The sequence below is a fragment of the Hemicordylus capensis genome, chromosome 2 (assembly GCF_027244095.1).
Source record: "Hemicordylus capensis ecotype Gifberg chromosome 2, rHemCap1.1.pri, whole genome shotgun sequence".
NCBI classification, from domain to species: Eukaryota; Metazoa; Chordata; class Lepidosauria; order Squamata; family Cordylidae; genus Hemicordylus; species Hemicordylus capensis.
The window spans coordinates 266597867-266618461 of record NC_069658.1 but is presented as its reverse complement, the minus strand read 5'-3'; the positions used below and the strand labels follow the sequence as shown (position 1 = coordinate 266618461).

Here is a 20595-nt window from a genome sequence, read left to right as displayed (position 1 = left end):
GACGTCAGCTGGTGGAAGACGTCTGGGTGGAGACTCCACTCTGCTGGGGCCACTATGTGCTGGCTGAGCCAATCTACCTGATGGTTGTCGGCCCCACTAAGGTGTTCTGCTGTGACTGGTGCTAGATGGTTTTCTGCCCACTGGAAGAGGATTTCGGATTCTGCCATCCAGGACCAAGATCTGGTGCCTCCTTGATTACTGACATGGGACTTGGTGGTGATGTTTTCCGTGCAGATTAGGACATGGCGTTCCTGCAGAAGATGGTGAAACTGTAGGAGGGTGAGTCTGGCAGCCCAAAGCTCTAGGCAGTTGATGTTTTGGCGTTGCTCCTCCTGGGACCAGTGTTCCTGGGCATATTGGTTCAAGCAGCGGATGCCCCAACTGGAAAGGCTGGCATCTGTGGTCAGTACTATTCTCTGAGGGCCCATCAGAGGGAGGCCTTTATGGATTGCTGGAGAGATCCAACAGCAGAATGACTGGTGCACCCTGAGAGGGATGTTTACCTGTTTGTGTAGGCCTTCCATGATCAGTTCCTAATGGGGAAGGAACAGTCACTGGAGGAGGCATGAGTGCCACTTGGACCTGCATGGAGTGCACTCCATGCAGGCCACCATGGATCCCAGTACAGTGGCCAAGGGCATCAGGTTTGTCTTCCTTTGGTGTAGGAGAAGTGTGATAAGAGTTGATATCTTGTCTTTCCATTCCTGGGGAAGGGAGACGAATGCTTGGGCAGTGTTGAATAATGTTCCCAGGTGCTGAAGGGACCATATCAGATGGAGGTGGCTCTTTTCCTGATTGACTATGGAGCTACGTTCGTCTAGGTACTGGAGAGCCCTGTATACATCTCTTCGGACTTGATGGACGAAGACTGATCTGATCAACGGATCATGGGTTTATGTGAGAGTACCCTGGAGCTGGAGGTGTGCAATTAATGTCACCATGACCTTTGTAAAGACCCGAGGGGCCGGTTAGCTGTCTTTCTTGGGCACAAGAAATAAGACAGAGTAGATGCCTAGACATGTTTCTGTCGATATTACTGGTTTGGTGGCCCGAATTTACAGTATGTTGAATGGTTTGAGTCATTTGGAGGTGTTTGCCTGGGTTTCTGGATGTTTATGTCTGGCACCCATTGGTCTTGGTTGGTGGACATCTATGTGGTGGTGAATTCTAAAAGCCTGCCTCCCACAGGGTATGGGTCATTGTTTTTTGTTGTAGGGTGCATTGGAGGTGAAGGAGCAGAGAGCCCGTGATCTGGAGAGGCCTCTGTAGTGCTGTCTCCATTGGGAGCATCTGAAACCCCTGAAGTTGTTGCTGTTGTTGTTGTTATCCCTATACTCTCTGGACTGGTTGGATGGCGGTCTCTGGAATTGCCTGTGGGGATAAAAGGAAGGGATTGGAGAGTGAGAAGGCCTGCGGGAGTCCTTGCGCACTGATGGCATTGCCTCCTTCTTGTCCCTGTTCTCTGCTAGGATAGGGTCTAGGGAGGATCCAAATATGTTGGCTCCTGAAAAAGGAAAATATGTAAGTGCTAGTTTGGATTTAGCATCCATGTTCCAGTTCTTCAGCCAGAGAGATCTGTGGACCGCGACTCCGGACCCTATTTCACTAGAAGCATGTTTTATGCAATCCATAAGAGCAGCTGCTTTCACCAACTTATTGAAGCGTTGGCGGAGTTTCGTGTTTTCAGGTGGAATAAGCAATGCCAGCTCTTTCGCCCAAATGATTGATGCTCTGGCAAAGATCAGTTTCATGGTTGCCTCCTTGATGACTATGGCAAATGTCTCATGAGCTTTTCTGAGGAGTAGGTCGCATTCTTTATCCTCAGGTATTCTGAGTTGTTCCTGCCCCTCAGGATTCAGAATAAAGCCAGATATGAGTTGTGCCACAAGGGCGTCAATGTAAGGAACCACCAGAAACAACATAACGTTTTGTGGGAGAGAGTAATGTTCCTTGGAGCAGATCCCCACTGGCTTAGAGGAGACAGGTCTTTCCCACTCTGCTAGCATGACCAAACATTGCGGGAGGGGGCATGACAGAAGGGGTGGAGGAGGAATCGAAGACACTTTGGTCCAATTCTGTTGAGGGCTGAGATCCTCAATAGGAGTAACATCATGAATAGTCCTCTTAGCCTTAGAAAGAAGGACTTCAAAATCTGTGGACGAGAATAGACAGGAGGAGATGGGTACTTGATAACCTTCCTTCCTCCCTATCAGACACCCATGGTTTAAGAGGGTGAGAGTGAGAGTATTCAGAATCTGACTGTGGCAAGATCAGGATCCCAGATGGATGTGGTAGAATTGGAGGCAATACAGGTACAGGCAGGGCCAACACCAGGGGTATTGCAGGAGAGATAGGGACTGTTGGTTGCATATGTAGGTGCTTCGGTGGAGGTGCTTGGTCCTCAGAGGAGGACATGTGGTGCACTGTCCTTTGCATCTAGTGTCCCTTCTCCTGAATGGTACAAAAAGGCCCCATTCTGAAAGTGGAATGGCCTCCCTCATGGGGCTGGAGTCAGGAGAGGAGGAAGACATTCACCCAGCAGTACATCTGGGATTGATAGGAGGCCCTGTCGGGAGAGCAGGGGCAACCGGCTGTGGTACCACAGGGGCAGGGAGGGAGGGGTTGCATAACACCTTGCATTCCCTCGCAATGAAACCCCTCAACCAGTCAGCAATGTCTGGTGTAAAGGAAATTGTTGGTCCCCAAGGAGGGACATTGGTACTTGCATCAGCAGCCGCTGTGGAGGCAGATCTCAGGGCACTGGAAGGGCGCCTTCTGGTTTCTCCACCACTTCCTCACAAGATGGGGCCCCGTCAGCAGAATCCACAGGAAACGGCGCAAATTATCCCAGTTGGGATAGGGTGCCATTGGCATGGGTGGGGGGATGCACGGGCCAGCTGGTTCCCCCTCCGCCATAATAATCGCCAAGCTAGCAGGGTCTGAGCTCCAGACGCACCCAATGGGTGGTAGTTGAGACCCTACGTTGTTTTGAGGCTGGCAGGAACAGCAGGGACAGGGAGGCGGTGTGGTTTTTTCTGCTGACGAACTGCCTGATTCAAAATGCGCTCGCTGAGCCAGATGGCTGAGGCTGGCTTCATGGGCTTTTCCTTTCTCTTTTTGGTGGCGAGGAGGCTTTGCCTGGCTGAGGACAATGTTTTGTTTTCTTCTCCACCTTTTTTGGGGCTGCGGAGGAGGCTTCTGCCACTGTGGGATGGGCAGGAAGGGATCACAGGGGGGAGGCTGACCTAGCCCATTTTAGGGAGATGGGGGGGTCCCCTCGCCAGGTTTCTGCCCCTAGAATTTGGCTGTGGGTCCTCTGAGAAGGAGCCGAGCAGAAAGTTGCCAGCCTGGGATTGCTCCATTTGGAGTAATTTGGAGCAAATCAAAAGTGAAACTAAACAATATTTTATTTTATTTTATTTTATTTATTTATTTAAACATTTTAATACTGCCCAAAACTTGCGTCTCTAGGCGGTTTACAACAAAGCAAAAAAGATAACAGAAAAGGTTAAAACATTAGTTAAAACAAAATAAATAACAGAAAAAGTTAAACATTACAACAATTTTAAATTTCAAAACAACATTTTAAACCAATGTTAGAAATATTAAAACAATATTTAATTAAAAGCCTGGGTGAACAGATTAAAGACTTTAAAGACTTTTTAGAAGTTGTCAGAAATGGGGAGGATTTTATTTCAGCAGGGAGCACATTCCAAAGCTTCATGGCAGCAACGGAGAAGGCACGTCCCCAAGTAGCCACCAGATGATCCGGTGGCAACTGCAGATAGACTTCTCCTGATGATCTTAATGGACCGGGGGTTCATGATGAAGAAGATGTTCTCTCAAATACCTAGGGCCCAAACCATTTAGGACTGTATAGGTTATAACCAGCCTGGTGTATTTTGCCAGAAATTTATTGACAGCCAGTGTAGCTCTTTCAATACGGGAGTAACATGGTCTCTCTGAGATGACCCAGAGACCAACCTGACTGCAGCATTCTGAACCAACTGTAATTTCCAGACTACATACAAGGGCAGCCCCAAATAGACCACATTGCAGTAATCCAGTCTGGAGCTTACCAGCATATGTACCACTGTTCTGAGGTGGTTTATCTCAAAAAATGGACATAGCTAGCATATCAGCCAAAGCTGATAGAAGGCACTTCTGGCCACTGCCTCAACCTGGGACACGAGGGAGAGTTTTGTGTCCAGAAGCACCCCCAGACTGCGTACCTGTTCCTTCTGTGGAAGTGTGACCCCATCCAGAACAGGCAGATCAAAATCGTCTCCCAAGTCCCTACCCCACACAATGAGTACCTCCGTCTTATTTGGATTCAGACTCAAGTTTGTTATCCCTCATCCAGCCCATCACTGCCTCAAGGCAGGCATTTAGGGAGGTTATGTCTTCTCCTGATGATGTTGACATGGAGAAATAGATTTGGGTGTCGTCAGCATACTGATAACATGCCGCAACAAATATCCTGATGATCTCTCCCAGCTGTTTCATGTAGATGTTAAACAACATCGGAGACAATATGGAGCCCTAAAGGGCGCCGTACAAAAGTTCGGATTTTGAAGAGCAACAGTCTCCAAGGGGCACCATTTGGAATCTGCCCAAGAGGTAAGAGTGGAACCACTGCAAAGCAGTGCCTCCCACCCCCAACCCCCTCAGACGCTCCAGAAGGATACTGTGTTAGATAGTATCAAAAGCCGCCAAGAGGTCCAAAAGGACCAACAGTGTCACACTTCTTCTGTCAATTCCCAATTGGAGAGATCATCCATCAGGCCAACCAAAGCAGTCTCCACCCCATAGCTTGCCTGAAAGCCAGTCTGAAATAGTTCTAGAGATAATCAGTTTCAAAATGGCCCGTTTCAAGCTCAAAACATTTTGCCCATCCCTAGTAGCCGGGGGGGGAACCCTCACCTGATCAAGGACTCTGAGGAAGGCATCAGGAGGCCTACAGGCAGTAGCATACCTGTAGAGAAAGGGGGAAAGAAAGAGTTAACAGTGCAAGGCAGGGCTAGAATAAGGGAGGAGGCAGGAGGTAGGGAACAGGAACAAGGGGGCAGGGTCTTGTATGGCATTGATAAAAGCAGGATGAGAGCAGCTTACAGCTTCCTACAGATCAAAGGAGGTCAGAGTTAAGCATCTCACCCAGATTTGCCCGGATTTCAGCTTTCTTTCTTTCTTTTTTTTAAAGCTAAGCTCTAGCCCTTGCAGAAGTGGAGTTATGGAGCAAAACAGGCTGTCACTATTCTGCTCAAAAATTATTTTCAAGCCTATTTACATAATATGCAAATTAGCAAGCAGACTTGGAAAGCCAGAATATGGCACCCCGACATTCTGCACACGAGGGTGGGGGGTGCACACCATTGCCCCCTCTTCAGATGCCTGTGGCATCTCCCTTGCCCCATCTTTAAGAGACCTGTTGCACACACAGCCAGAGGAGAAGGAGAGCTACAAGGTGCAACAAGAACTCACCCACATATAAACCAGGCAGCCTGCCTTCTGACTCAGTTTGAAACAGCCTGGCAAATGGTAGTAAATGGAGCCATGGTCAGGAGAACTTCCTGCTCTGACCCAGCAGGCTCCAGCAATTGTCTGACTTTTGCAAGACAAAACAGCAGGTAGTATCTGCACTGCTAAGTACCATCAACATTGCCCCGGACTCAGCCCCAGAGGGCAAGAGGACAGAGGGCAAGCCAGGGCTGATCCTGCCATAATCGGGCTGATGAACCTTCTTCCTGATCCTTCCCTGGTGAAAGGCAATCTCCATTGCTATTAGCTGTAATCTGCCTACCAGTGAAATGCTGGTAGTCTGCCAGCTGCATGAGACTACTCTCAGGAAAACAATGAGAATTTCACCCCAGGCCAATGAAAGAGAGATTTAGAGTAGATCAATGAAAGAAGTCGGAATGGTAGAGTTGAACTCTCAAGTCTCCAAATTAATTCACTGATCAGAAGGTTGGCGATTTGCTCATGGAAACAGCTGACAGTGCTCAGTTTGAAAGAGCACACCATACATGTTGGGCCTCCCTAACAGAGGAATAACAGAGCCCAGAGAGACAGATGGCCATTGAAAATGGAGTGAGCAGAGAAATCCCTGGCTTTACCCAGGTTCCAGAGCTGATTTTTCACCAGGCAATATCTCTGCTGCAAAGGAGTTGGTTCCTTGGACAGAGGGGAAGCCAGGACTGATCCGGCCACAGCCAGGCCAATAGGGCTTCCTGCTACTTCCCTGGTGAAAGGCAATCCCCATTCCTGAGCCACTTGCTCCTGGGCAGATTTAAGAACTTTGTATTGCTCCCCCTGGGGGATTTTGGGGGTGGCCATTTGATTTATTTCTCATATATGCTCTTTAAAAAGGATAATTTTATGTATGTGCTATAATGTTCTATAAGGATTTTGGAACAAAATGTTACATGACTATATCAAAATATTAAAATAATTACCTGCATACACAATGCTGCCCTTAGAACATCTAAGAAAATGCTGGTTAAACTTGTTTATTAATGAGGTATTAATCAAACAGTGACTCTTTGGTGCACACTTTTCTTTTTCTAAATTTTTGTCAGATGTGTTACCAGCTGAGCTTATTACAGATTCCACCTCCATCACAGCCAAAGTTCTTTTCAATGTAATTAGTAGATTTGGAATGCCTAAATACCTAGACTCAGACAGAGGAAGTTCGTTCATGGGACACGTCATGCAAGAGCTTTGCAGAGCTCTGGGGATTACTCAGAAGTATCACATAGCCCATCATCCAGAGTCTTCCGGACTCGTGGAAAGAGCGAACCGCACTCTTAAAGAAGCCTTACAGAAAATAGTCAAGGCAAGTGGAAAAGATTGGTATGAGCGCCTCCCTGTCATTCTCATGGCTTTGAGAGGTTCTAAAGCAGTACACGGGTATAGCTCACATGAAGTGATGATTGGATGCACTGTGGCATGCCCAAGAGCTGGTGGCTAGGTGTAGAGGCCCCCAACTCATGGGAACCTGTAATCATCTCAGAAAAAGTGACTGAAGAGCTCATGCACTAGGTTTCAAACCTGCACTGTCACATTGCACAAAAACTTGGTATTGTTCAGCAAGACATGGACAGGAGGTTCGGATGGACAAAAACCGACCCTGTAGTGTGGGATGTCAGTCAACCAGTCATGTATAGGACATTTTCAGTCAAGGCACATTTGCTGTCTCATAAATGGAATGGCCCTACCTTCATGGTAGACAGAGCCAGTACAAGTGTCTACTGAGTAGAGAGCCCCTCCAAAAATGGAGGCACCCCATGGAGAAAATTGTTTAATTCATTGCAGCTAAAAGTCTGGAAAGGAGCCCCGCCTGTGCGGAGGACAAAGTTCCCCCAGACAAAATTCCGCCAGATAAAGCCTGAGCTGCATTTTTGTTTTTCTTGGGTGGGGAACCTTGGCCCTCCAGCTGTTGTTGAATGGCTGGGGATGGTGGGAGTTGTAGTAAAAAAACAGCTGGAGGGCCAAGGTTCCCCACCCCGGCATTTGCTTGCAGGTTTTTGTCAGTGCCCACATTTTTGTCAGTCAGATGTTTTTCAGCCTTCACTTTATTGATTACCTTGCAGTGTTTCAATCCCTCAGCCAGAATTCAGGCTCTTTTTCAAAGCAAAAATTCCAATCCTCCCTCCATTCCTTCTAAAATTGAGATTCCCAGGGGAAGCTATGCACTTATCACCTACTCCCCTCCAATACAGTTATGAGAAGATGTCTGCTTGCAAGATGTCGGACGCCCACAATAGCAAAATACCTCCCAGGTGAAACTTCCACCTATTCACCCTGTTTGCATGTTGGATCCATGTTCAAAGTCCCTTGTTGCTTTCTTATTTCAAGTTTTAAATTTCCTTTTAAGTTTAAAGTTTGTAACAAGTTCTAAACACTCATTGTGCATCTAGGCACAGTGTGTGTGTGACAGCAGTAAAGTCAAAGTTAGAATGCATGTTGTATGCCTAACCAAATGGATCCGGAAAGAGATGGAGTGCCGAATCGGGAGACAACAGCACCCCAGAACAAACTGGTTGCCAACTGCTGCTCCAGCAATGCCTGTGCCAGCCGTAAGCCGAGGTGGCCATCTTGGAAGAGCACCCCTCCTCTCTAGAATCTGCTTTCACTTTTGCCACAGGAACGCAGATGCCTGTGTGCTGGCTGTCAATGACATCACCATCCTGCCTGGTGAAGATGAATTGTTTATTTATTCGATAAAATAAAACTGTGCCAGATGAACTCTGGAAGCCTGCCATTTTGCTCCAGTAAAAGTACTGTTTTGTTCCTGTGGGAGAAAGCAGATGCTGCTACCCAAGCAAGCAAAAATACCTCATGGAGTAGGCATGGACTATTTGCTACTTAGCCGCCACTCCAGAAGACACCCACAAACCATTTTGTTTTGCCCCTTTTGGTAGCCCCTCACGAACTGCTTGCTTGGACTATTTCAAAACCTGCCCTGACAGATGGAACTCTCTGCCACTAGAGTTCCCCAACTCTGTTCATCCCCCTTTAGGAAACTGCCATATACTGAGTCAGACCATTGGTCTATCTAGTTCAGTATTGTCTTCACAGACTGGCAGCGGCTTCTACAAGGTTGCAGGCAGGAATCTCTCTCAGCCCTATCTTGGGCTGAAGCCAGAGAGGGAACTTGAAACCTTCTGCTCTTCCCAGAGCGGCTTCATCCCCTGAGGGGAATATCTTGCAGTGCTCACACATCAAGTCTCCCATTCATATGCAACCACAGTGGACCCTGCTTAGCTATGGAGACAAGTCATGCTTGCTACCACAAGACCAGCTCTCCTCTCGCTTTCATCGATGTATTCACATTACATATTTTTTCTGGCTACATTGGTGACCCATTTGCTTTTCAATTGCTTTTCAAATTGCTTTGTATCATTCATGTATTACTTATAGAATATAGCTTTAGGTTATTATTGATTATTATTGGTTAGTAGTTAATCGCTATGCCTGCATATTTTAACCATATCACTTAGTTGTAGTTTTTTAAGGGTCGCTTTGATAGTTCCAAGTATGATATTTTTTGATTGTTAATTTCATCCATGCCTGCATAGAATTGCTCTAGTACTTGAATATTAGTAGTTATTAAAAATATTTTACTATTTGTTAGTTAACTCATATATTCATTTAAACTATGTTAGTAGATGGTTAGTAGAAGGATTCACAGGTGCCTTAAGTACCTGTTAGAGAGTGAACAGATGTGTGTAAAGAGATTCTTATAGTAATTAGTTTCACCTGCTTATTAGCAGGACCTTAAAAAACACTCTCAAAGTTTACAGAACTCCATCTCTAGAGGTGATGCCTCCAAAGTACTGGGCCATCAAAAGGGGGACTGTTACCAGCTGAGCTTATTCTGCCCACTCTCAGAAGCCTCTCTGGTTGCAACTGCATCTCCAGGCTTGGAGATTTCACTTGGGTTATGCTCAGGAGTTGCACCGCAAAGTGAGCTCCCAGTCTATGTTATACATGGGGACAAGTCGCTTAGTTGGCAGTGGACTGGTCGCCCCTAGATTTGGACTGCAAGTAACGCAAATTGCAACGGGAATTAGCGTCACACCCCCTCTCCCTAGCTAAGCAGACTCCAGAACTAGCTATTGTGTGTTATCTGGCATCTGAAGTAATTTTGTACTTAGGATGAACTCTAAAACCTAAAGCCAGCGTGGTGTAGTGGTTAGAGTGCTGGACTAGGACCGGGGAGACCTGAGTTCAAATCCCCATTCAACCATAAAATTAGCTGGGTGACTCTGGGCCAGTCACTTCTCTCTCAGCCTAGCCTACTTCACAGGGTTGTTGTGAGGAGAAACCCAAGTATGTAGTACACTGCTCTGGGCTCCTTGGAAAAAGAGCGGGATATAAATATATTTATAAATAAATAAATAAATAAATAAATAAAACTCCCCTCATCCTCTCACAAGAGAAATAACACCTGATGGCAATAATGCTAACAACACCTGATGGGAGGGAAGACAGATAAAGACAAGTGCAGCAGCAGACTCCCTCACAATAGGGATGAGTCAGTGATGTAACTTTGAAAAGGTGCACATTGAAACTTGATAGAATTATTGAGAGAGTCATTCCCAGCACAGCATACTCTTTTGATGCACCTGCATACCCTAGTTTTCATTACAATCATCCTTGCATACAATAGGCAATACACACACCTTCCTACTCAGGAAGGACAATCAGACACAATGCATTCCGGAAATGCCCGTCTGGACTCCCCTATTCAGGAGAGCATGACAACAGCAAAGTGTCCCCAAGGCACCTTTTGGGGCATAAGTATCCCTAACCCCATGACTCAGTGCGTTACCTCCTTTATTATACACTTGGGACTCCGCTGCAACAAGTGCTCCCTTGTACTTTACGCTTGGGACGCCATCTTACTGCAACAAGGACTTCAGCAAGACCATCTTTGTGCTCCCCTTGTGCTTTACACTGGGGACTTCATTGCAACAAGAACTCCAGCAGACCACCTTGTTGTTCCCCTCTCCACTGGGGCCACCGGAGCTGAAATCACTACTTGCCTGGCCAATTAGCTGCCTTCATGCCAAGGCTCAACTCATTGTGCCTGGTTTTAGATCGGCCCTCCTGCTGATCTATCCAGTTGACCTCACACTGAACTTTTCTGTGAGCAACCCCACTAACTCCTTAAACTCTCCTGCTCCCCACTTCGCCTCCCCAGACAGACACTAGTCTCCAGCTGCCCAAGTCAGATCTTTTTGAGGACAGATGATATAGCCTCTTGACCAGCTCCCTCAGGGCTAAATCTATCCCTTTCTCTTATTTCTGAAACCTTACTGCCCTGTCTTAAAGTAACTCTCTCTAGCCCGCCTGGGAATTTATATATAATTTGGAACTTTAAGCTAAAGGTGCCTTACAATAGTCTGTTTTTAAACATATTTGTATTGCTTTTACGTTAGGACCGCCTAGTAACTTAGTTTATTGCTTTTATTATTTGTCTTCCAATAAACTCCTTTTTGTTAATTAAAACATCGCTCCCAAGCCAGTTTTCTTGAGTTCAGACGCTTGCACAAATTAAAACTGCTTGGAACTACCTCCCTTTTTGGGCTAAATTCCCCACATTCACCTGAACTGGGGGTGTCAACCAATCATCTCTGAGGCAGTTCCATAAACAGATATTGGTAACTTGTTAAATAGAAGATAAACACTGTTAAGTAAATTAGGCAGCTAACTTAATTTATATTAAAAACAGATGCTGCAGTTCGTGGTACTGAATGCTCAGGCTCCACGAGCTTTTAACTGAACTTGCTACTTTGTTTATGGTTTGTGGAAATGTATTTCCATGAGTTTTTAACTGGCTGGGGGAAATCAGGAGACTTGAGTTTTGACAAAACCAAATGAAGGAAGATTTCCTCTTGAGAGTCCAGGAGACCAACCATCCAAGCTGTATGGTTGCCAGTTCGCTTCCGGGTCCAATACAAAGTGCTGGTTCTCTCCTATAAAACCCTTCAGGGTTTGGTGCCTGTGTACCTTCAGGACTGTCTCTTCTGTCCAACTTCGACCCGCCCTGTGAGGTCGTATCAGGTGGGCTTTCTCAGAGTTCCAGGCCCAGTGGAGGTACGTGGGGCCCAGGCTTGTGGGAGGGCCTTCTCTCTTGCAGCCCCCTCCTTATGGAACACCCTGCCCCCTGAGATTCGTAATGCCCCCTCCCTTCTGACCTTTAAGAAGCTTTTGAAAACTTATTTATCTTGCCAGGCTTTTAGTTTTGTGTGTGTATGTTCCCACCCCACTTTTCTCTTGTTTTTGTTGTTGTTGTTTTATGTAAACCGCCTTGAGTCTATGGAAGTCAGTTGGTCAATAAAAATTGCTAAATAAATAAATACTTGCAATTATTACAGACGCTGAATGCCCAGCAACAGCAGGGAGCCTTCATGATCATTCAGCACACTAGAACAGAACATATGGCCAGACCCTTCCTTTCATGGATCTTTTCAACAACTGCATACAGTACACGCACATAATGGTAACTTAGGACACCTCAGCAGGGCAGGTCCTGGCCCAGTCACTTGCAGGAACTATATATCCACACACCCCAGTCCTCTCAGAGAGAAACATACAGAGCTTTGGCTTGGGGTCAGAGTTGCAGTTAGCATACATAGCCAACACCTATTGTGCAACAGATGAACAGGCCGCAGTTAAGAAATCTCCAACATCATCATCTCCAAGAGGCTCATAGCTTCTATAGAACGTCATTCTATAGAAGAGAAGAGGTCAGAGATGTCACTGCTGCTTGTGTTCCCCAAACTTCCCATTACTGTGTGCTAATAATTGCACCTTCCATTTTTCATGAAGCCCCCCAAAGCTGTGTGCACATGCATAAAGTATGATGTATCTCTGCATTTCCCCTCTTGATTGTACGCGTACAAAAGATTAATTCCTTTTCACAGCATCCCCATCTCAGTTTTTTTCAGATGGAAAGGGCAATGTCATCTGAAAAGGCACAACTCTTCAAGGTAGATGAGATAATCCAGACAGAGTGTGTTCATGGCCCAAAAGGCATAGTCAATTTGGAGAGGACTTATAACAGGCAATGTTATAATAAACTCTAATTGAGTTGAACAATAGTGTGTGGGGGAAAAATGCTCTGTAGGAAAGGTCAGGACAGGAGAACCCACACCTCCACTAGGAGGAATTGTTCTTATATCTTTAGGGAAGCATTCTCCCTCATTGTTAAGAGAACCAAGTCTGTAGTTCTTTCAGGTAAAGTCCAGAACTCTTCCAAACCATCTCTAACTACTATGTTAGCACAGAGACCTCTTGACTCCCAGAGGTACCTTGCCATACACATTATAATCATACATTTAGTGATAGAAAACTATGGATTCATTGATGGGACATCATACATTAATACAAAATAGAAGGAATTTAAGTTGTATAGTTTGAGGTTTTAAAAAAAATGCATATAATCAATAACTTTACATTTTAAAAGTGATAAGTGTTATTTATTTATGTATTCATTAATTACACTTTTATTCATTACACTTCTATCACCCAATCACTAGTTTCCAGGGGGTTTACAGCCTTCAAAACAATTAAAACCTTCAAAATTAAAACAATTAAAAACAAAGCATTTTAATACAGCCACCAAACTGGGGCGGAGAGCCAGTCTTGTGGTAGCAAGCATTAATTGTTTCCTTTGCTCAGTTTGCATTTGGTTGGGTGACGACATGAGAGCACAGCAATACATATGGGGCCAGAGCTGAGTGGAAGAGCATCTGCCTGCTTGCGTGCCGAAGGGCCCAGATTCAATCCTGGGCATCTGCAAGTAGGGCTGGGAGACGCTCCTGCCTGAAACCTCGAAGAGCCATTCCAGTCAGTCTAGAGCAGGGCTGCTCAGCTTTGGCCCTCCTGCAGATATTGGCCTACAACTCCCATAACCCCTGGCTATTGGCCACTGTGGCTGGGGATGAAGAGAGTTGTAGTCCCAAAACAGCTGTGGGGCCTAAATTGAGCAGGATTGGTCTAGACATTATTGAGCTAGATGGACCAATAGTCTGACTTGATATAAGGCTGCTTCCTATGTTTATTTTATTTATTTAATTAATTTTTATTTATTGAAATGATTTATTTATTGAAATGATTTATTTACCGCCCTTCCTAATTTGGCACAGGGCGGTTTAAAAGATTGTCTTTAAAGCCATCTTTAAAAAACAACCAAGAAGGCCTCGTATCCCAGCAGGGATGCATTCCAAAGCTCAAGGACAGCTCTAGAGAATGCCCAGCCCCAAGTTGCCCTGCCAAATGAGCCAGCAACAACTGTACCCAAGCTGACCTTAATAAGTGGTGGGGAGTTCATAGAAGAATGCTCTTAAATAACCAGACCTAAGCCAGTGGTTCCCAACCAAGGGTCCCCTGATGTTGCTGAACTGCAGTTCCCATCACCCCCAGCCACAACATATTGTAGCTGGGGATGATGGGAGTTGTAGTTTAGCACATCTGGAGGAACCCTGGTTGGGAACCACTAGCCTAAGCTGTTGAGGGCTTTATTAGTCCTTATAAGCACTTTGTATTTTGCCTAGAAACATATCAGCAGCCAGTGTAATGTAAAAAATGGGTCATGTGGTCTCTTGAGTTGTTCTAGAGACCAACCTGGTGCCAAATCTTGCACAGAGGTTTCCAGACTACGTTCAAAGGCAGCCCCACATAGGGTGCATTACAACCATCAAACCAGTCATCCCAGTGGCAGAATGCTGGAAAGAATCTTACTGAGCAGCTGGGGTAGGCAGGCCTACTTTATTTCACACAAGGTTCACCAACCAGAGCCAGGTACAAAGCAAAGGCTCAGGATGAAGGAACCAGGGGTCTCTTAGCAGCTGCTCAGCTTAGGAATTTGTTGTCAGTACCAGAACTGAGTGTACAATCTTGTCACACAGAAATCCACTCCTAAGCTTTCCTCTCAAGTGACTGTTGTTTCAGAAGGATTTGGAGGAAGATTTGGTATTTCTTTGTGAGGACCCAGGAGACCAACCATCACTCAAAGATCCAGGTTGTACAGACTGCACACCCCAGAGGCAAATCAGATGAACTTTATGATTCAGTGGAATTCTGTTGTTCAACAACTGCAAGTCAGAAGCTCGTGAACGTCTGACTCAGAGGCGTATCTAGGGAAAATAGCACCTAGGGCAAGCATTGAAATTGTGCCCCCTGTCCAAACATCTGACACCCATCTTTCAGATAACTTTACCATAATATCAGCGGAAAAATACAAGTCTGAAGGTCACATACAAGTCATATATCTGAATATGTGTACAGTGACATATTAATTTTTTTAAAAAAAATTACCTGTAGCCCCTTTGGAGGGCTTCCTAAAGGCTGTGTGGGGGTCTGCAAAGGTTACCCCTCCCCCCTGCTGGCCTCCTGGGCCTCACAGGGACCATTTAAGCATGTGCGGTGGCCATTTTTAAATTTTTTTTAAAAAAATGGCAGCTGAAAACAAAATGGCCACCACGCATGCTCAAATGGCCTCTGTGAGGCCTGGTATGGCCTAGGGCCTCACAGAGGCCATTTGAGCATGTGCGGTGGCCATTTTGTTTTGGCAGCCTTTTTAAAAAAAAAAATAATTTTAAGAAATGGCGCCCCCTTCAAGTGGCGCCCGGGGCACCTGCCCTGCCTGCCCCACCCTAGATACGCCCCTGGTCTGACTTCCAATTGTTTAACAATAAAATCCCACTACCCTCAAAAAGGGTAAACCCCCTTGCCAGGTCTATTGCAAATAATCCAGAGACCAACCAGTAGATCTCAATCTGCTCACCCTTGTGGTAGAATACTGCCTGCAAATTTCCCTTCATATCTCTATATATTAAGGAGCTAGAGAGGGTTTTTTTAAAGCTACAAATTCAGTGACAGGATCTGGATTATCTCAGAGAGTCCAGACCCCTGCAGACCCCAGCCTCTGTAACTCCAACCATGATGGTAGGCCCCTTCAGTCCCACAACTACTCCAAGTGCACCGGTACCAGGGGCGGATTAAGCACTTTGCCACCCATAGGCTGCCAAAGATTTGCCACCCCAGCAGCGGGGGGGGGGGGGGGAGAGTTTAAATCATTTTTTAGAAATGTTTGTAATTGCCGCTGCGCTGGAGCATGGTGGTGAGAGCTCCCTTGCACCCGCCCAACTCCCAAATTATGATGGTGGAAGGTCAGGGCAAGACAAATTTGTGGGCATGCAGAGAGGGTGGCGATGCCCCTCCTAAGCCAAGCCTGCCCACCTCCCAAATTTATTTATTTATTGTTGCATTTATATACCGCCTTTCATTAAAAGACAACCCCAAGGCGGTTTACAAAAGTTAAAACATACAATAAAAGACAATAAAAATATTAAGCTAAAAATATATATAAAAACAGACCAAATTTAAAAGCTATAAAATACTAGCATAAAAACAATACAACAGGTAAAAACACACAGAAGCAGCGGTAAAAACAATTATGTAAAAGCCTAGATAAAAAGACAAGTTTTCTAAAAGCCGTGATGGAGTCCGAGGAGCAAATGGCCACTGGGAGAGCATTCCAAAGTCTGGGGGCAGCAGCAGAGAAGGCCCTGTCCTGAGTGCACAACAGCCAAGCCTCCTTCATTGTCGGCACCTGGAGCAGGGCCCCCTCAGATGTCCTCGTCAAGCGGGCAGCAACCCTTGGGAGCAGGCGGTCACTCAAATACCCCAGGCCCAAACCATTAAGGGCTTTAAAGGTCAAAAACAGCACCTTGAATTGTCAAAACCAGCACCGGAAATGAACCGGCAGCCAGTGCAACTCTTTCAAAATGGGCGTGATGTGCTCCCGGCAGGCAGCTCTGGATAAAACCTTAGCTGCCACATTTTGCACTAGCTGCAGTTTCCGGATATTCTTCAAGGGCAGCCCCACGTAGAGCACGTTGCAGTAATCCAGCCGCAACGTGACTAAGGCATGCATAACCGTGGCCAGATCTGCCTTCTCAAGAAAGGGACGCAGCTGGCGCACTAGCTGAAGCCGTGCAAAGGCACCCCTGGCCACCGCCTCCACCTGAGCCTCCAAAAGTGGAGCCGGGGCCTTTCGGACCAAAGTCAGGCGATTGCAATCATTTGGGGGGTGGGCAGGCTCGGGTTAGGAGGGGTATTGCTGCTCTCTCTGTGCTGCACGCCCCCAAATTTGTCTTGCCTTGACCCGCCACCGTCATAATTTGGGAGGCAGAAGGGTGAGTAGGAGCTCTTGCTGCCACGCTACTGCGCAGCAGCAGTTTTAAACATTTTTTAAAAAAAATTCATTGAACAAAATTTGCCGCTGGGGGGATTTTGCTGCCCTAGGCAGTCGCCCCTACTGCCTCTCCCTTAATCCGCCAGTGACCGGTGCCTGTTTCTGGTCCAAGGCGCAATGCAAGTAGCGGGTCGGTCCTTCTGTTCCATAGACATCACTGAGTTCAGTGAGGTGTTTTGTAGCCAGGAGGCGGCTGGCTGTATGCTGGTGCTGCTTCCCAAGACGATGCATCGTATGGAGCTGCTGCCGCCAATGGGCCACTTGCTGCATCCGGTGTGTGGAAGCAGGACATCCTAGCCAGGGTACCTTGAAGGAGGCAGCATTATTTCAGGGGATGGCTTCACATTGAAATAAATGTGTGGAGCAGAGATCAGGGCTGTGGCATGGTCAGACTTTAGCCCAGCTAGTGAAAATCTGTTCTTGCAGCCTCTGCAAGGATCCAGTGGTAGAGCACATGCATGGCATGCAGAAGGCCCTGGGTTCCATTCCTGGCATCTCAAGTTAGGATTGGGGAAGACCCTTGTCTGAAACCCTGGAAAGCTGCTGCCAGTCCGTGTAGATTGAGCTAGATCAGGCCTGCTCAACTTGGCCCACCCCAGCTGTTTTTGGACTACAACTCCCATCATCCCCAGCCTCAATGGCCAATAGCCAGGGATTATGGGAGTTGTAGGCCAACATCTGCAGGAGGGCCGAAGCTGAGCAGCCCTGAGCTAGATGGACTAATGTTCTGACTCAGGAAGGCAGCTTCATATGGTTGGGCTTTAAAGTCAAGTCTTTAAAACACAATAGGATTGTTACATAAAGGGACAAATGAAAGGATGTGGCCTGCAGACTGCCAATTGGAACAATATGTACAGCCTTTATTTCCGTACTTAACATCTCCAACACTTCTTAACAGATATTCCATCCAGTGGTGTAACTGCAAATTAACCCCTCAGTGCAAGAATTCCTAGGACAGGCCAGAAAGGAGATTGAGAAATGCCAGCTCTGCAGCAGACCAGGTGCCTTGTTCAGAGGACGCTTTCCAGACTAGCTACTCATCAGCAGCAAAATGCCTCCGTTTGGGCAAATCGCATTCAAAACATAAACAGCAGGGGGAGCAGTCTCACAGCAACTAACAACCTGAAAAAACAGCAACTTTTCCACGCTGGATATACAACGTCCAAGCTCTATATCGCAGCGATTAAATTCAGAACAAGGCACTGGAAATGTGAACGGTACCCTGCTGTCCCCGTAGGGACTGCGGTGTCATGACGTAGGAAGTGTGGAAGCACACTTCTGAGATGCGTCCTGACCCCGTTGTAAGGTCTAGTCTGGAAAGCATTCAGGAAAATATTTACTGAGATAATGTGATGTAGGAAACCAAATGGAAAGGAGATGCCATTGGAGATGGTAGAATATTCACTAAGAGGTGCAGATTAGGGCCATGATAAAAAAACTTCTGGTCTTTATAGAGGCAGTAGCAAAAGGCTGATATAGAGGTGGTGCCCTGCACAACACAGGAACAAAAGCCCTGACACAGAGCTGAGGTTAATATAAACATAACAAAAAAGCAGCAAGCACAGCTATGGGAGGAGCAGCAAACTGGCACCAGAGGAATGGACACTGGCTGACATCTAGACTAACTTACTGAACAGAGAATTAGAGAACTACTTTATTTCAATAGGCGTACTCAGGAGTAACTTAGTCTGGATGCCAGTCACTGAGTTTCCTGCCAGCTCTGGGCTCAAGCACACTCTTCAGTCCTCACCTGCTGAGAGAGTGATCGGCCCTTCTTAGCTTCTGCAATCTGACGCTGGTGCTTGGGTTCCTCATGCAGGGCCCTCCAAAGCTCTTCAGCACCCATATCTATGGGGCAAGGGGTGGGGATGAAATTCAACTCAACAAGGCACAGCAGTGCTGCATTTGAGAACCATGGCCATATCCCTCAGAGGAAAGGAAAAAGCACAACGTTGGTTGAAGTCTCTTTACCCAAGGAAGAGAGCACACTAGGTTTTCCAAGATTTTTATGAGAGAAGTGCATGTGGCTTTTGCCATCTCTTCACCTCTAGGGCATTAAAAATGGAGAGGAGAGCTGGTCTTGTGGTAGCAAGCATGACTTGCCCCCTAAGCAAGGTCCACCCTGGTTGCACATGAATGGGAGACTAGAAGTGTGAGCACTGTAAGATATTCCCCCTCAGGGGATGAAGCCACTCTGGAAAGAGCATCTAGGTTCCAAATTCCCTCCCTGACCTCTCCAAGATAGGACTGAGAGAGACTCCTGCCGGCAACCTTGGAGAAGCCGCTGCCAGTCTGTGAAGACAATACTGAGCAACGGTCTGACTCAGTATATGGCAGCTTCCTATGTTCCTAAGTTCTACCAACCAGTTTTCTGTCACTGTTAAAGACACAGAAGCCCTACCTGGAGGGGGGAAAGGCAGCAACCCTAACTACACCCAGTGTGAGAGTGCCTTCAGCTGGCAAACTTACAAGTAAGTCTAGGCATCAATCTAGACTGAAAGATATAATTCCTGGGGCCCAAGCACTGCCCAGACCCATTTCATTCCCAGCAAGGATAACCAGAGTTGGGATGGGCAGGCATCACACACACACACACACACACACACACACACACCTTCCGGGGCGTAACTATAATAGGGCAAGGGGAGACAGTTGTCTGGGGGCCCATTGCCTTGGGGGGCCCCAGAGGCAAGTCACATGACTGACTCCCCCAGCCACGCACCCGCCCGGGCTTCCTTCAGTTGTATTCATCCTCCGAAATTGATGTGAGTGTTAAGACCTGGAGCTGCCAGAACAGCATGTCTTTCTCTAGTACCATTAAATGACTTGCATCGTCCACAATTAGAATGATGTTCTATTGTGACACATAGGTTATATATATAAATTTTACTATGCTTTTTGTTACCACTATTCAGCCTCATTTAAGATTTCTTTACTTCATGAGCTGAGCTTCGAGGGGGGGGCATTTTAAAATCTTGTCTGTGGGCCCACTCCAACCTTGCTACGCCCCGACACCTTCCTTTGTGCATGGACAAGGGCCTGAACCCCCAGAAGGCGAGCTATGCAGAAGGTTTCTTGAAGTCTTCCAGTATGGGGCTTTTAAAGCTGGAGAAGAGAAACTCATCGGCTTTCCTGAGGCCCAACATTTATCTTAAGAAGCCTGGTTGTCTTGAAAATCTGAACCTAGGCAACAAAGGATAATGCAGGTAGAATTGCTACCCTTTCCCCCTTTTAACAGCATTGCTTTCCCCATTACTACATCTCTGTGCCAAAACTGGCTGCCACAGTTAAAGCCTCTGTGGGAGAAAAAACTGGCAGCCATAATTTACAGGTGATATAGACCCAGTCACAGTTACGAATCAGATCTGGTTAACTCCATCCAAACCTCCTCTCCCTTGAGTAGCTTCTAGCGACTCCTACTGATCTTTGTGAAGATCCCCTACCAAAGATTATACCCTTGTACTTCACAATAAGTGGTGCAGCGGGGAAATGCTTGACTAACAAGCAGAAAGTTGCCAGTTCGAATCCCCGCTGGTATGTTTCCCAGACTATGGAAAACACTTATTTTGGGCAGCAGTGATATAGGAAGATGCTGAAAGGCATCATATCATACTGCACTGGAGGAGGCAATGGTAAACCCCTACCAAAGAAAACCACAGGGCTCTGTGGGTGCCAGGAGCTGAAATCAAAGGCACACTTTACCTTCACAATAATTAATTCAGAACAATCACCACCTCCTACTTCTGAACTCTGAGGCCAGGTTTACACATGCAGAAGAAGATGGTAAGAATCCTGAGGTAGTAAAGTCAGAGGCGTAACTAGGGAAA

The 20595-nt window shown here is 46.5% G+C and overlaps 1 protein-coding gene and 1 long non-coding RNA gene across 11 annotated transcripts in view; one reads left to right on the top strand and one right to left on the bottom strand.

Annotated features, from left to right (window-relative positions):
- The window catches only part of LOC128347077 (uncharacterized), a 33141-nt gene that overhangs the window by 8738 nt on the left and 3808 nt on the right, over window positions 1-20595 (top strand). The window lies entirely within an intron of this gene.
- The window catches only part of LOC128347073 (uncharacterized), a 70944-nt gene continuing 53773 nt past the window's right edge, over window positions 3425-20595 (bottom strand). For 8 of the 10 annotated variants that reach the window (XM_053301148.1, XM_053301147.1, XM_053301149.1 and 5 more), the window contains 2 exons: window positions 18519-18694; window positions 16389-17074 (listed from right to left, as the gene is read on the bottom strand). In XM_053301148.1, coding sequence (XP_053157123.1) covers window positions 16829-17074; window positions 18519-18694 — 422 coding nt within the window. In that variant the 3' untranslated portion in view covers window positions 16389-16828. Of the gene's footprint in view, window positions 3851-4923; window positions 4976-16388; window positions 17075-18518; window positions 18695-20595 lie in introns of those variants that run through there. The other 2 variants (XM_053301154.1, XM_053301155.1) reach the window with 2 other exon arrangements.